Source organism: Leptodactylus fuscus, chromosome 2 (assembly GCF_031893055.1).
Source record: "Leptodactylus fuscus isolate aLepFus1 chromosome 2, aLepFus1.hap2, whole genome shotgun sequence".
In the NCBI taxonomy this organism is placed as follows: Eukaryota; Metazoa; Chordata; class Amphibia; order Anura; family Leptodactylidae; genus Leptodactylus; species Leptodactylus fuscus.
In genome coordinates this window covers 10,202,975-10,219,480 of record NC_134266.1, presented here as the reverse complement: position 1 = coordinate 10,219,480, position 16,506 = coordinate 10,202,975, and the positions used below count along the sequence as shown (strand labels likewise).

At 51.4% G+C, this 16,506-nt stretch overlaps 1 protein-coding gene across 1 annotated transcript; it reads left to right on the top strand.

Moving 5' to 3' along the window:
• Nucleotides 1-1,204: 1,204 nt before the first annotated feature.
• Nucleotides 1,205-11,753, top strand: LOC142194315 (sodium/potassium-transporting ATPase subunit alpha-1). Its single transcript, XM_075263366.1, has 23 exons — nt 1,205-1,315; nt 5,969-6,082; nt 6,183-6,242; nt 6,325-6,528; nt 6,615-6,728; nt 6,814-6,948; nt 7,030-7,147; nt 7,229-7,497; nt 7,568-7,766; nt 7,849-7,958; nt 8,040-8,174; nt 8,949-9,141; nt 9,228-9,403; nt 9,492-9,628; nt 9,715-9,865; nt 9,949-10,117; nt 10,202-10,356; nt 10,432-10,555; nt 10,635-10,780; nt 10,861-10,991; nt 11,099-11,200; nt 11,277-11,368; nt 11,456-11,753. The coding sequence occupies exons 1-23, from the start codon at nt 1,304-1,306 to the stop codon at nt 11,482-11,484; spliced, it is 3,075 nt and encodes a 1,024-aa protein (XP_075119467.1). The 5' UTR covers nt 1,205-1,303; the 3' UTR covers nt 11,485-11,753.
• The last annotated feature ends 4,753 nt before the right edge of the window (nt 11,754-16,506 follow it).

Genomic DNA, 16,506 nt, shown 5'->3' with positions numbered 1-16,506 from the left:
TATATATACCTCACCTCCTGTATATAGTATATATACCCCTCTGTATACCTCACCTCCTGTATATAGTATATATACCTCACCTCCTGTATATAGTATATATACCTCACCTCCTGTATATAGTATATATCCCCCTCTGTATACCTCACCTCCTGTATATAGTATATATACCCCTCTGTATACCTCACCTCCTGTATATAGTATATATACCTCACCTCCTGTATATAGTATATATCCCCCTCTGTATACCTCACCTCCTGTATATAGTATATATACCTCACCTCCTGTATATATACCCCTCTGTATACCTCACCTCCTGTATATAGTATATATACCTCACCTCCTGTATATAGTATATATCCCCCTCTGTATACCTCACCTCCTGTATATAGTATATATACCTCACCTCCTGTATATAGTATATATACCCCTCTGTATACCTCACCTCCTGTATATAGTATATATACCTCACCTCCTGTATATAGTATATATACCACTCTGTATACCTCACCTCCTGTATATAGTATATATACCTCACCTCCTGTATATAGTATATATACCCCTCTGTATACCTCACCTCCTGTATATAGTATATATACCTCACCTCCTGTATATAGTATATATCCCCCTCTGTATACCTCACCTCCTGTATATAGTATATATACCTCACCTCCTGTATATAGTATATATACCCCTCTGTATACCTCACCTCCTGTATATAGTATATATACCTCACCTCCTGTATATAGTATATATACCCCTCTGTATACCTCACCTCCTGTATATAGTATATATACCTCACCTCCTGTATATAGTATATATACCCCTCTGTATACCTCACCTCCTGTATATAGTATATATACCTCACCTCCTGTATATAGTATATATACCTCACCTCCTGTATATAGTATATATACCCCTCTGTATACCTCACCTCCTGTATATAGTATATATACCTCACCTCCTGTATATAGTATATATACCCCTCTGTATACCTCACCTCCTGTATATAGTATATATACCTCACCTCCTGTATATAGTATATATACCTCACCTCCTGTATATAGTATATATACCCCTCTGTATACGGGACTTTTACCCTCCTTTCCTCACTGTCTTGGTGTCGCGCACTTTTCCTTGCGCCTCCCTCCGCGCGCTCTCGGGTAGAGGCGGGGCCTGTCGCCGCGGTGACAATGACGTCGTTGCTGGGTGTGTATAAAGTGCCGGGGGGCAGCGCATTGCTTTCTCAGTCAGGCTGAGGTAGAGCGCGGTCCCGGGAGAGGAGGAAACCAAAAGAGCCGACAGCATGGGATACGGGGTAAGACCAGTTGGTGATATAATAATGGGGCAATAGGGACCGGACATGGTGACTTTAGAGGGGCAATAGGGAAAGGACTAGACAGAGGGAATGGGACAGGGTGACAGAAGGCACGGGGCAGGCCGTCTGTAGTGGGGGGCAGTAGGCACGGGGCAGGCCGCTTGTAGTGGGGGCAGTAGGCACGGGGCAGGCCGTCTGTAGTGGGGGGCAGTAGGCACGGGGCAGGCCGCTTGTAGTGGGGGCAGTAGGCACGGGGCAGGCCGCCTGTAGTGGGGGCAGTAGGCACGGGGCAGGCCGCCTGTAGTGGGGGCAGTAGGCACGGGGCAGGCCGCCTGTAGTGGGGGCAGTAGGCACGGGGCAGGCCGCCTGTAGTGGGGGCAGTAGGCACGGGGCAGGCCGCCTGTAGTGGGGGCAGTAGGCACGGGGCAGGCCGCCTGTAGTGGGGGCAGTAGGCACGGGGCAGGCCGCCTGTAGTGGGGGCAGTAGGCACGGGGCAGGCCGCCTGTAGTGGGGGCAGTAGGCACGGGGCAGGCCGCTTGTAGTGGGGGCAGTAGGCACGGGGCAGGCCGTCTGTAGTGGGGGCAGTAGGCACGGGGCAGGCCGTCTGTAGTGGGGGCAGTAGGCACGGGGCAGGCCGTCTGTAGTGGGGGCAGTAGGCACGGGGCAGGCCGTCTGTAGTGGGGGCAGTAGGCACGGGGCAGGCCGTCTGTAGTGGGGGCAGTAGGCACGGGGCAGGCCGTCTGTAGTGGGGGCAGAAAGCACGGGGCAGGTCGTCTGTAGTGGGGGCAGTAGGCACGGGGCAAGCTGCCTGTAGTGGGGGCAGAAGGCACGGGGCAGGCTGGCTGTAGTGGGGGCAGAAGGCACGGGGCAGGCTGGCTGTAGTGGGGGCAGAAGGCACGGGGCAGGCTGGCTGTAGTGGGGGCAGAAGGCACGGGGCAGGCTGCCTGTAGTGGGGCAGTAGGTGTTGGGGTAACTGGTGCAGGATTGGTGAAGTCTTGTGGAATTTATGGTGCTTGGCAGGTATTGGCTCACTTTGGGTTGGTTTTCCCATCTGTCTGTATTGATGCGGTGCCCCCTCCCGTTATTGGCTCCTCTTATAGCTCTGGGTAGAGTTGTTGGGTCCTCTCCATTGCTGTCATCTTGGCAGTGAATGGGATAAGCGTTGGCATAGTGGCCTCCGGTGGCAGGAAGAGTCTGCATTGTGAAGGGGGGGTGGGCTGACGTCTGGGCTCTGAGGATGCGGCAGTGATGCCAGGGACGGAGCGTGTGCCACTCACTCTACTGCTTTCACTTGTAAATTAGTGTTGGCACCTCGGCTGGCCCCTGACACTGGCAGCTGTTGGGGCCACGTGTCCCTGCGGCTGTAGCATACAGTGGTGTGTGCTTCTGGCGTGCTCAGTGGGGGGCACATACTTATTTACCGTGTGTGATGCAGGCAGGCCAGTCTTGCGGGAGAATCCTGTTCAGAACGGGTTAAGGCCTTTACATTAGTGTTACCTGCATACTGGGGGGTTGGGGAGTTTCTATGTTTAGCTCAGGGGAGGTGGGGTCTACACACACACACTTGTGCTCGTCATTCCCTGGGGTAGGTGGTCTTCTCCTGGATGGCCCATGAATACAGGGCTACTTGACCTTGTTGTGTCTTTGCCATGTTACTTAGTAGAGGGGCCTCCTGGGGTATCAACAGGTTGTACTGCAGTTGATCCTGCAGCGGTGGAGGGCTCTGTGCCAATGTGTAAGGGCCTCACATAGTTAAAAGGAGTGACCCCTGAGTGGGCACCAGGATCTCCTGCAAATTCCTGTCTCCTGGTCCCAGGCCCCATTCCCTCTCTCCAATGCCGCCCTGAGTGCCTGCTCATTTGGCCCCCTGTTGTCTTGTCTGTCCGATTCCATGCTTTTGTGCCCCCTCTTCTTTTTGAGGCCTTTGTATTTTACACCCTCTTGTAATTTTTCCTGTTCCTGCTGTATTCTGCCTGCTTTGTTCCTACTGTATTGCTGTCTGTTTTCCTGTTGTGCCCCCTTTCTTATTCCCACCTGTAAGCCCACTGTGCCCCCTGGTTGTAGAGAAGAATTTTATGGGCCCTCTATGGCTCCAGCCCATCCTGTACTGTACAGCTGCTGTGTGGGATGGGCACTGCAGAGCTGGTGCAGATATTTGCAGCTGGCACATAACTTTTTGTGTATATTTTTGTTTCAGTAAAGTGCTTCTTGTCACCTACGGGGGTGTTGACGGCCCAAACATCAGCAGTACTGGTACACAATAAAGGGTTAATGTCTGAGGTTGTGAAATATTCCCGTAGGTATGTTCTGTTCCCAGGGTGTGTGCGCCTGGCATTGCTCCTGTGCCCTGAGGGTGTTTCAGGCCTGGCAGCCACCTCACCTCTGGCTTCAGGATGTGCTTGTTCTTATGACTGGAGGCGTCCTCTGGAGAGAAAAGCTCTGAAGTACCCCCTTATCCGCCCTGAATGGCAGTGATGTCCAGTGCTGCGTCCTCCACCAATGCACAACTGGGCACACTGTACTGCTGGGGTGTGAATAGACTAAGGCTGGTCTTAGACGTCTGTAATGATTTTACGGTCCGCAAGTTGTTGATCAGCAACATAGACACCGCAGATGCCCGTAAACTGCCGCACTCACCCATAGAGTTCGTTGGGTGAGTCCGTGCAGTACCGCATTTCACGGCCATTACGGACATGTTCTATAAGTTGCGGACCACGGTTACGGCGCGGCCACACCACGGATAAAATCCGGTGGTGTAAGAGGCCACATTGAATATAATGTGTCCGCAAATGGTCCGCAATTGAAAACCCTCAGTTGCGGACCATTTGTGGCCTTGCATTACGGCCGTGTAAAACCAGCCTGACAGGAAAAGGGGGGTGACAAACATGGTGGTCGCTACAGGGGGCACCTCACCTGGGGCGTCTACAGGCACAGGGCCTAACTTTTGTCTATAGTGGAGTTTGTTTCCATCAAGTATTTTGTTCTTATGACACTGGGAAGATGATCAGATTACAAGACTCTATGCACCATTGATGGTCACATGTCCTCCTCACCTCCCCCATCATGTACAGGTACCTCCCATACCTATCCTGTCATGTGCAGGTACATGGGCTCCTCTGCCATTTTCTGCTGGATAATGTGCAGGTACATGACCCCCTGTGCAAGGTGGTGAGTCAGTACATGGGCATCTTTGTGCTGGGTAATGTGCAGGTAGATCTGGTAACCCCTCGTGTGCATGTCCATGGGCTCCCCTCCCGTTCTTCGCTGGGTGATGTGCAGGTACATGTCCCGTGAGATTACCACACTTGGGTTGTACATCGTGATGAGACTTGCCTGCCTCAGGGCTGGCACCATCTTCTCATCATATTTTTGGTGGCATGTGGGGTGTGCCGTCCTACCTGTGACCTTGGACAAGGTCGTTGTTGGAGTCAGCACCTCAGGGCATTGTCTGAGAGTCGTATTCCTGTAATGATTAAGTTATTAAGTTTATAATGGGCGGAGTCTGAAGACTGACGGAAGGCGTGTGCTGTTCTCAAGGTGCACTCCTCAGGTGTCATGGCCACCATAGTATAAGGGTTTGTTCACAGGTTGGGGATTTGCTTCTACAAGTAAATAAAATCTATTCCGTACATGTGAATGGCGAGGTCATAGAAGTTTTAGAGAAAAACCTGCCATGTGTGTATGCCATCACCTTGACCATTGTCTGGTCGTCTTCACCACCCTCGACTCGTCTTGAGCCCCGGAGATGACAATCTGTTAACTGTAACTTTCTGGGCTGAAACCACCCAAAGTCCTGGCAGCGCCGGCCCTGTAGCTGTAATGACTCCCCTATAGCTTGCCGAGATGTACTGGATTGGTATTACCAACAGTCGTCACCGTTCCAGTACATGCCCAGGGACTGTACTGGGTGCTGTCAGAGAAAGGGTTACTGCACTCCTTAGCCCGCGGAGTCTCCATGCCGTGTCTTCGCTGGGGAGCCCTGGTAGGAGCAGAGTCATGGAAACAGTGGCTGCAGATTACGGAAAAACTGCCCTCCCTGTACTGTGTGACTGCAGCATTGTGCAAGGCTGGGGGTAGGGGCAGGACATTAACCCTGTCAGTGCTCACATGGCTGCATGACTCATACACCGCCAACTCTGTGAGGCTGCTCTGCTGACTAGGTAGCTGCTGCAGCCTGTCTCCCCCGGATCAGCTGTCTAACCCCCCCCCAGGTCCGGTTTCTCAATGGTATTTTATCTATGGCACATTGTTTCTGCAGCACGTGATGGGGGAGGGGGATGTTGTGCAGCATTAACCCTGCGCTGGCTGGCTGTGAAGTGTTGGCCTGCTCACTGCACATTCCGCACATAATGGAGGGTCCTGAGTGACTGCCAGGGAGTTGCTATAGAAACTGGTGCGGAGCTGGCAGCGGCTATGATGCTGGATAGTGTTGCTGCTGGCTGGCGCTCTGCTCTGCTGTCACTTGTCACCTTGTTAATGGGCAGCGCCAGGCGAGGTGACCCATAGCAGTGCGGCAGGACGACTCATATGTCTGGGGACTGGTGGACCCTGCCAGCTGTAATCCTCAATGTTGGCACCCTCGTTGTGTATAATCTGATGAGTACCAGTAGCTGCATATCCTGCGGTCCTCTTACATATCTTGTTTCTCCGCAGGCCGGACGTGATAAGTATGAGCCCGCAGCCACTTCTGAACATGGCGGCAAGAAGAAGGGCAAAGGGAAGGAAAAGGATAAGGATATGGATGAGCTCAAGAAGGAAGTGGCACTGGTAAGAGAAGACACCATGGTGGTTAGATGGTAGATCTTGTTACCCTTGTATGGCTCTTATCCCTCCATGCTGCCGCTCAACTGCTCTCCTCTTTATACAGGATGACCATAAGATGACCCTAGATGAGCTGCATCGCAAGTATGGAACCGATCTGACCCGGGTAAGATGGCTGCTGTCACTGTGATGGCTATACAGTTGTCATCGCTTTATCTAGTCATATAACACACATGTTCTTCTTACAGGGGCATACCACAGCCCGGGCAGCCGAAATCCTGGCACGAGATGGTCCTAATGCCCTGACCCCACCTCCCACCACCCCAGAATGGGTGAAGTTCTGTCGCCAGCTGTTTGGAGGCTTCTCTATGCTGCTGTGGATCGGGGCCATTCTCTGCTTTCTGGCATATGGTATTCAGGCTGCAACAGAGGAGGAACCACAGAACGATAATGTGAGTAGCAGCAGCACCACCACCCTAAGATACACGTCCATGGTGCTCTGTTCTCTGTGTGACATGTGGTCTTCTCCCCTCCTCAGCTCTACCTCGGTGTTGTCCTGTCCGCTGTCGTCATCATCACTGGCTGCTTCTCCTACTACCAAGAAGCAAAGAGCTCAAAGATCATGGAGTCCTTTAAGAACATGGTGCCTCAGGTGCGTCCCTTAGCAGACTGTGCACAGGTGACGCGTCTTATCTTGTAGTTGTTTATTATACAGCCCTGTCTATGTTCTCCTGCAGCAAGCCCTGGTCATCCGTAATGGCGAAAAGCTTAGTATCAATGCAGAAGAGGTTGTCCTGGGAGATCTTGTAGAAGTCAAGGGTGGTGACCGGATCCCAGCCGATCTCCGAATCATTTCTGCCCATGGCTGTAAGGTGAGGGGAGCCGCATACAAACCCCATAGCTGGTTCAGCACTTGTGTCAACCTATTCACACGCTTTGTTCAATCCCACTAGGTGGACAACTCTTCCCTGACTGGTGAGTCTGAGCCCCAGACCAGATCTCCAGACTTCACCAATGAGAACCCTCTGGAGACCCGTAATATCGCCTTCTTCTCCACCAACTGTGTGGAAGGTAAGTGTCTGCTGGGACTTGTCAGTTGCAGTCTGGGAGATTCTAAGAGTCTGGTGTGACACTTCATTGCCCTCTCAACAGGAACAGCTCGTGGTATCGTCATCAACACCGGTGACCGCACTGTTATGGGACGTATTGCAACCTTGGCTTCTGGTCTTGAAGGCGGCCGTACCCCCATTGCCATTGAGATTGAGCACTTCATCCATATCATCACCGGTGTGGCAGTCTTCCTGGGTGTCTCTTTCTTTATCCTGTCACTCATCTTGCAGTACACTTGGCTTGAAGCCGTCATCTTCCTCATCGGTATCATTGTCGCCAACGTGCCTGAAGGTCTCCTGGCTACAGTCACTGTAAGTAGCCTGGGCTAGGGGGTTACTGTGATGCCCTCTCAGCATATCTTACAGTGATTCTGTCCCATAGGTGTGCCTTACACTCACCGCCAAGAGGATGGCTCGTAAAAACTGCTTGGTGAAGAATTTGGAAGCAGTGGAAACCCTTGGCTCTACCTCGACCATCTGCTCTGACAAGACCGGAACCCTGACTCAGAACCGCATGACCGTAGCACACATGTGGTTTGACAACCAGATTCATGAAGCAGACACCACAGAGAATCAGAGCGGTACGATTCTCTCTAAGGGATGGGGATCCTGGGGTCTATGGGTGTTGGAAGGGGGGTCTCATCCTTCTGTTTTTCCCCACAGGTGCCTCCTTTGATAAGAGTTCCCCCACCTGGACAGCCTTGGCTCGTATTGCTGGTCTCTGTAACCGTGCAGTGTTCCAGGCAGGTCAGGAGAACACTCCTATTCTGAAGGTGAGTTCCTCTGGTTCCTGGCCTGTTGTTCTGTAGGTTTTTTGACTTTGCAGCACCTTACTCTTGCCTTCTGTTGTGTAGAGGGATGTGGCCGGAGATGCCTCTGAGTCTGCTCTGCTGAAGTGTATTGAGCTCTGCTGTGGATCTGTCAGGGACATGAGAGAAAAGAACCATAAAGTGGCAGAGATCCCCTTCAACTCCACCAACAAATACCAGGTGAGCCCTGGGGAAGATATTCTTTAATCTGTATGTAGTGTCAGGCAATGCTCTATAGTCTTTAGGTATGGTGTATGCGATCTAGTTGGTAGTGTCAGGAGGTGTTGCTGCTTTGCTGTAGGCCTCAGATGTGATGAATGTTGCTGTGGAGTCTGATAAAGGCCAGTGAGGGCAGGAGGGGGTCGGACTGCGTCTGTCAAGTCTGCTTAAAATAATCTGTAATCTTAAGTGGAGCTGAGGCTGTAATGTCGGCATAGCTGAGCTCGTACACTGCCTCCCCGCACATGTGAAGAGCACTTGCAGTCCGCTCACGTGGTCAGCGATCCTGCACCACTGACCAACAATAATCTACTGATTCCTGTATGTGAATGACAGAACCAGCAGGATGAATTTACCTTTGTATGGATTACTCTGGGGCCCTGCACTCTGTATGGATTACTCCGGGCTTCTGAGGCACCACACTGTGTATTTAGGCTGCCTGGGTGGCGATGCAGTCCTGTAGACCCCTGGCCGTGTGGTGCGTTTTACACTTGCCAGCAGGGTGTCTTAATCTCATTAGGCCGCTTTCTCCTGCGCTCTCAGTAATAAGCTGCTTGCTGTGGATTTAAGGCTCTGGTTTGGACATTCCTCGAGGCTTATCCTGTCCAGTAGGAGCTGGTGATTTGTGTCTTCAGTGGCCACGCTTGACTGTAGGGCTTAATCTGTATAGAGGGGCTGACCTCTATAGGTATATTCAGAGGAGGGAGACTCTTACCCCATTCTCTCTGTCCACAGTTGTCCATACACAAGAATGCCAACTCCTCAGAGTCCCGATACCTCCTGGTTATGAAGGGTGCCCCTGAAAGGATCCTGGACCGTTGCTCTACCATCCTGCTACAAGGCAAGGAGCAACCCCTGGATGAGGAGCTGAAGGATGCTTTCCAGAATGCTTACCTGGAGCTCGGAGGCCTTGGGGAGCGAGTCCTGGGTGAGACTCCAATCATCTTCTCCAGCCCCCCCCTCCTGTCCTGTTATCTGCCAGCAGCCATCTTATCTGATACCTTCTCTCCGCAGGTTTCTGCCACTTGGTCCTCAATGACGATCAGTTCCCTGAAGGCTTCAACTTTGATACAGAAGAAGTGAATTTCCCCACAGAGGGCCTGTGCTTTGTTGGCCTGATCTCCATGATTGACCCTCCCCGTGCTGCTGTGCCTGATGCAGTCGGCAAATGCAGAAGTGCCGGAATCAAGGTGGGGTGACCTTATTTTGTGCTGATGCTGCTGTAGACATGTGATGCCCTTTGTGTTGGTTTAACATCCATGTTTCTGTGTCTTACAGGTTATCATGGTCACCGGTGACCACCCCATCACTGCCAAGGCTATCGCCAAGGGAGTAGGTATCATCTCTGAGGGCAACGAGACCGTAGAAGACATTGCAGCCCGCCTCAACATCCCAGTAAACCAAGTGAACCCCAGGTATGTGGTGAGGCAGGCTTGCTTACATTGTCCTGACCCCTCTTTTGTCCACACTGGGGACTCATTGCTTCCTGTCTTTCCCTCAGGGATGCTAAAGCATGTGTGATCCACGGCTCAGACCTGAAGGACATGTCCGCGGAACAGATTGATGACATCCTCCGACACCACACAGAAATTGTATTTGCCAGAACCTCCCCTCAGCAGAAGCTTATCATTGTGGAGGGTTGTCAGAGACAGGTACATAAATGAATAATCTGGTCGTTCATACAGACCCGGATAGGAGGTGACAGTGGCTAATCCTGAATATGGTTGTCCTGCAGGGAGCCATTGTGGCCGTGACTGGTGATGGTGTGAACGACTCCCCCGCTCTGAAAAAGGCCGACATTGGAATTGCTATGGGTATTGCGGGCTCTGATGTCTCCAAACAGGCTGCAGATATGATTCTGCTGGACGACAACTTTGCTTCTATTGTGACTGGTGTGGAGGAAGGTAAGTGCTCCATCGTGACCGTGAACCCTCCTTCTTGCCCCCTTTTTCCTCTTGCCTTCCTCTTACCTTTCCCTTCTCTTCCAGGACGTCTGATTTTCGATAACCTGAAGAAATCTATTGCCTACACCCTGACCAGTAACATCCCTGAGATTACTCCTTTCCTCATCTTCATCATTGCCAACATCCCCCTGCCCCTGGGCACAGTCACCATCCTCTGTATTGATCTGGGCACTGACATGGTATGTAGCCATCACTCTCCATGTTGGGGTGGTGATGTAGAAGTTCCAGGGTCACTGATCACCTTATTTCGTTAGGTCCCTGCCATCTCCCTGGCCTATGAACAAGCAGAAAGCGACATCATGAAGCGTCAGCCCAGAAACCCCAAGACAGACAAGCTGGTGAATGAACGTCTCATCAGTATGGCGTACGGGCAGATCGGTGCGTGTCCTGCATGTCTGGTCTGGTGTTCTGGTCTTTGGTTTCTCTTCCAGCTCTCATCTCCTTCATCTTCTCACAGGTATGATCCAGGCCCTTGGTGGGTTCTTCACTTACTTTGTAATCTTGGCGGAGAATGGTTTTCTGCCAAGTACGCTGCTCGGCATCAGGGTGAACTGGGATGACCGCTGGTTAAATGATGTGGAGGACAGCTACGGGCAGCAGTGGGTGAGTATACTTCTCTGTTCCTTGAAGTAGGTGTGTTAGGCACCATACCCCAGGATCCTCACACTTTTGTCTCCTGACAGACCTACGAGCAGAGGAAGATCGTAGAGTTCACCTGTCACACCTCCTTCTTCGTCAGCATTGTCATTGTGCAATGGGCTGATCTGATCATCTGTAAGACCAGGAGGAATTCTGTGTTCCAGCAGGGCATGAAGTGAGTGGCAACCAAAGTTGTATTATCAGAAGGTTGGGGTGTGTTTGTCGGTATGGGGGAGTGCTGCTGCTGAGCTGTAGGGATGTAACAGTGCTGTCCTGTTATAGGAACAAGATCCTGATCTTTGGCCTGTTTGAGGAGACTGCACTGGCCGCCTTCCTGTCATACTGCCCGGGCATGGATGTGGCGCTCCGCATGTACCCACTGAAGTAAGTGTCGGCTATTGGTCTGATCAGCTCGCTTGTGTACTAGGGGCAATGTCTAATCACTTCTTGTGTATTTCAGGCCAACATGGTGGTTCTGTGCCTTCCCATACTCTCTGCTCATCTTCATATACGATGAAATCCGAAAACTGATCATCAGACGCAATCCTGGCGGTGAGTGTGGTGTTGTCACAGCGTTCAATGCCTTCCGGTTGTGTCTACACTGTTGCAGTTGCTGATTTGGTTTCTCTTGTTTTCTAGGCTGGGTGGAAAGAGAAACCTATTATTAAGCGCGCGGTATGTCCTGACATTTCACACATTGCCCTCCTTCCCTTCCGCCTGCCTGCACACCCTTGTAACCTGCGTGCACCCGTCCGGCCTGTTTCCCGTGAAAGAAGATGCATTTTGGCGAGGGGCGCAGAGTCGCCTGTGTGCGTCCTGTTCAGAGTTCTCATTGTGCCTTCTCTGGTTTAGTTTTTGTAAGGGCGCACGTCCACAGAGATGTTTTATAAATATATATATATCTGCATTTTTACAATAAAGTTGGGTTTCTGAGGTCTCCCCTTGTCTGTCTCTTGTAATGGCGTTGTTGGTTTGGACCACAGGGGTCATTAGTAAGTACGGGAAAAATGAGATCCGATCTGGATGTGACTGGAGCAGATGTGAGCTAATACTGATCCTGCTATGTGAAGGATCTGACCTGTTACGTGGTGACTGTTTGTATGGTCTGTGAATATGGGCTCTGTGGACTTGGGGCCCCTAAGGAGCAGCTGTATATAGTGGGTATTTGGAGACACGTGCAGGTCTTGTGGATTTCTATGCTGGGGGTGGCTGCTGCATATTAGATGAGCCTGGAGAATGTGCCGTACAATGAGGTTCTGTTTGTTCAGCATCTTATGATTGGGGGGGGGGGGATTGACCACATGAAGGAAGAGAGAGGAACAAAAAAGTTCTGACAACAGCCGAAGTCTATCAGGAATTGGAGTAATCCTGACATGGAATGACAGATCATATCAGCGGGTCCAACTGATGGCCTATAAAGAGGGCTCGTTACTAAGGGGCCTCACATGAGACCTCTCATGATGGGTAAAACCAGTGAGCTGTCTCATGACCTTCACAACCTTATACTGATGGCCTTGTTACAGAAGAATCTCTAAACCACTGAAGGTTCCAGTTGGGTCCATAATCCTGAAGTGGAAAGAACATCATTTTACCATAAAGAGGTCACGACCAGGAGCTTCCCTGCAAGATTTCTCAGCAGAGTTGTCCAAAAACCAGCTGATGAGAGCTTCAGAAAGACCTGGAGTCAGCAGATACAATAAGTAATGGCCTGTAGGCACATTCACCACACAAGACTCCATGGCTGAACAAAAAGCAGGTTCAGGACAAGCCTGTAAATTCCTAGAATATAGTCTGCTCAGAGGAGACCAACATGGAACTCTATGGATGCCGTAATACCATACATGAAGTCCAAAAGACCCCGCCTATCACCCCAAAAACACTAGCTTTGAGGTGGGAACGAAGGATTATGTAGATAATCTTGTTTCCCTTAGTCCTAACAGCGGCACAATGTGGGGTATTTCGTGCCCCTGTGTGCTGGTAGGACAGGCGGAATTTTAATTAGCCATGTATTAATTTCACAGGGCTTGTTCCCTTTAAGAGGGCACAGATACCTCCCCCCTGTGCGTAAATAACAAGTAATAATACATACATTCCAAAATAAACAACAATAGGGGGGGATCCTTGTGCCGCTGTTAGGACTAAGGGAAACAAGATTATCTACATAATCCTTCGTTCCCTGTCGTCCTTAGCAGCGGCACAATGTGGGGAAATAGCAAGTAATCCCCATAAGGGTGGGACATTAAACACAAGCAGAATGTAATACAGTGCACCCGAAGGCAGTAGCTTCTGAGCCATACCGATCAAGTCAGTAGTGCTTCACAAAAGTCAATTCTGAAGACCAGGATGCTGCTGCACAAATTTGGTCCAAGGTGAGAGCCTTGACTTCTGCCCAAGAGGTCGATACTGCCCGCGTCGAATGGGCCCTTAGGACGGTCGGCGGAGGTAAGTTCTGACTCACAAACGCCAACTTGATTGCTTCCTTTACCCAGCGAGAGATGGTGGCCTTAGAAGCCTTGAGGCCTTTATGGCCCCCTACATAATTTATTAACAAGTTCTCAGATCTCCTGAAAGCGCGTGTGCGCTGAAGATAAATCTGCAGGTTCCGGACTAAATCTAGGGTATGCCACTTCTCCTCAGGGGAAGTGGGCACGGGAAAAAAGGTTGGCAAGCAAATGAGCTGACTCACATTCGCCCTAGAAGAAACTTTCGGCCTGAATCCTGGCAGAAATCTCAACTGAACACGGTCTTCAAAGAAGGCAATGTAAGGAGCTTCTGATGAGAGTGCTTGAAGCTCCCCTACTCTTTTTGCCGAGGTGATAGCGAGGAGAAAAGATACCTTATAGGTCAGCCACTTTAGATCCACCTCCTCCAGAGGTTCGAATGGAGCAACACAAAGTGCCGTTAGGACCTTGTTGAGGTCCCATTGGTGGACAGGAGCAGAAACTGCTGGTCTCAGCCTAGTTGCCCCTTTGATAAAGGTGCTCACTAAAGGATCCTGAGACAACCGCCTCCCCAGATAGGCGGACAAAGCGGCTACATGTACCTTCAGGGTAGAAGCTGCAAGCCCTCTGTCTAGGCCGTCCTGAAGGAAATCCAGGATCGCCCTCACAGGGGGATCGGAGGAGTCCACTTCGTGATCCGTGCACCAGGCCTGGAAAATATTACCGATTCTACGGTAATTCTTATTGGTCGAGGTGGCTCTGGCGCTGGCTAAAGTCCTTAGGACACCTTGAGACAGTCCTCTATTCCTTAATAGGGACTGGTCAACCTCCAGGCTGTCAGATTGAATCTCCTCAGATCGTGGTGTCTCAGCTCTCCTTGTGTCACCAGATCTGGGAGGGGGGGAAGCCTCCAATACCTGCCTTGACTCATCCACATGAGCTGGGCAAACCAAGTCCTTTTCGGCCAGAACGGGATTATGGCAATTCCCGAGACTTGGTCCTGTCTGATTTTCATCAATACCTTGGGTATGATGGAAACTGGAGGGAAAATGTATATCAGCCTGAACCTCCATGGGATGGACAGGGCATCCACTGCCAAGGCATTGTCCTCCTGGTACAGAGAGCAGAAGGTTTCCACCTTGGCGTTGAGTCAGGTTGCCATGAGGTCGACATCTGGAAGGCCCCATGTTTGGACAATCTGATGGAATATGTCTTGATTGAGAGACCATTCTCCTGATACAGGGATACCCTGACTCAACTGATCCGCTACTATGTTCAGGGAGCCCTTGATGTGAACAGCGGATAGGTGGGTCAGATTCTTCTCTGCCCACGTTAAGATCAAGTTCGCCTCTCTCAGTAGGGCTGGAACCCTGGTGCCGCCTTGTTTGTTCAAGTATACTACCGTCGTCATATTGTCTGACCGGACCTTGACTGCCTTCCCTCCGAGAAAGGGGGCGAAGTACTTCAGCGCCAGATAAACTGCTTTTAGCTCCTTCAGGTTGGAGGTTCCTACCTCTGGATTCCTCCACAGACCCTGGACAGTCCTGCTGTCTAGGTGGGCTCCCCATCCCGAATGGGACGCATCTGTTGTCAACAGGGTCCAACGAGGTTGAACCGAGGACCTTCCGTCTTTCAGGTGTCTCCACCATCTGAGGGAAAGACGGGTAACGGGAGAAAGGCAGATCTTCCTGTGCAGTCCCCGTGGAGATCCGTTCCAGGCTCTCAACACCTCCATCTGAAGGGGACGCAAGTGCCATAAAGCCCAAGGGACCGCCTTGGCTGAAGAAGACATCAGGCCTAGGACCCGCATGGCGGTGCGAATGGTGATCCATCGGGACCTGAGAAGGCCCCCGAACCGAAGCTTCTATTTTTGCTCGCCTTGGACGAGATAGGAAAATCTGCATGCTCTGGAAATCCAGAACAAACCCTAGGAATTTCTTCCGGGTGGATGGCACTATTTCTGACTTCTCCCAATTGAGCAGCCAACCTAACTCCTGGAGGAAGGCGATGGCTATCTGGAGGTGGTGATGGAGAATTGAAGTAGACTGAGCTTTTATAAGCCAGTCGTCGAGGTAGGGAACCATGAAGAGGCCTTGCAGTCTGAGGGCGGCGGCAACTGGTGCGACCATCTTGGTGAATACGTACGGAGCTGACGATATGCCGAATGGCAGAGCAGTGAATTGGAGGTGCTCTCTGTGACCAGCCATAAGAACGGCTATACGTAAATATTTCCTGTGAGGCGGGAAGATGGGAATGTGTAAGTAGGCATCCTTCAAGTCCAGGGTGACCATGACCTCGTCGCGCAATAGGAAGCTGGTTACTGAGTCTATGGACTCCATCCTGAAAGGTTTTTTCTTTATGAAGAGGTTGAGGAATCGAAGATCTATAATCATCCGCCACCCTCCTGTGGACTTTGGAACCAAGAACACGGGTGAATAAACTCCTTGTCCCACTTCTGAAGGAGGGACCCTTTCCAGGGCCCTCTTTGAGAGATATTCTGCGACGGAAGCCTCCAGGCAGTCTTGTTGTAGGGCTGGTAAAACCCGCGTAGTGATGAAACGATCCACAGGAGGATGGGAGAACTCTATTGCGTATCCTCGCTGAACAACTTGAAGGACCCATGGGTCCAGAATGTGAAGATGCCATGCCACAAGGAAATTTGAAAGGCGCCCTCGTACGGGAGAGCTGGTCACAGAGAGCGGCGTCTCCTCAAAACCCCTTCTTCTTAGGGTCCTCCTTGGGGATCCCCCGACCCGCCCCTTTCGGACGGTATCTGGTGCGTATCTGGTTACCCTGTTGAGGCCTGTATTGAGAAGTGGAGCCTCGACCCCTAGAAGGGGGAGGCCTTCTTCCTCTGGTCGCTTGTGGTAGTGACCTGCCTCTACCATCAGCCAGCCCCTCCATCAGGTCGTCCAGCCCCTGGCTGAAAACCTTCCCAGGTTGAAAGGGGAGGGAACACAAAGAAAACCTGGAGGCGACATCAGCCCGCCAAGGTTTGAGCCACAAGGGCCTCCTGGCGGCGGTATTCAGGGCCATGGCCTTGGAAGCCAGCTTCACCTGCTGTCTTGCTGACTCTCTCAAGAAATCCGTAGCGAGACGGATCTCCCCCATGGATGCCAGGATGTCATCCCTGTTGACCCCGGAGTCGATATCCCGTTCCAGGCGGTCCAACCGGGCTTGAAGCTTATCAGCTACTTCCGTTGAGGCGATGCCCACCGTCACCTGGGCTGAAGCAGACGAATACGCTTT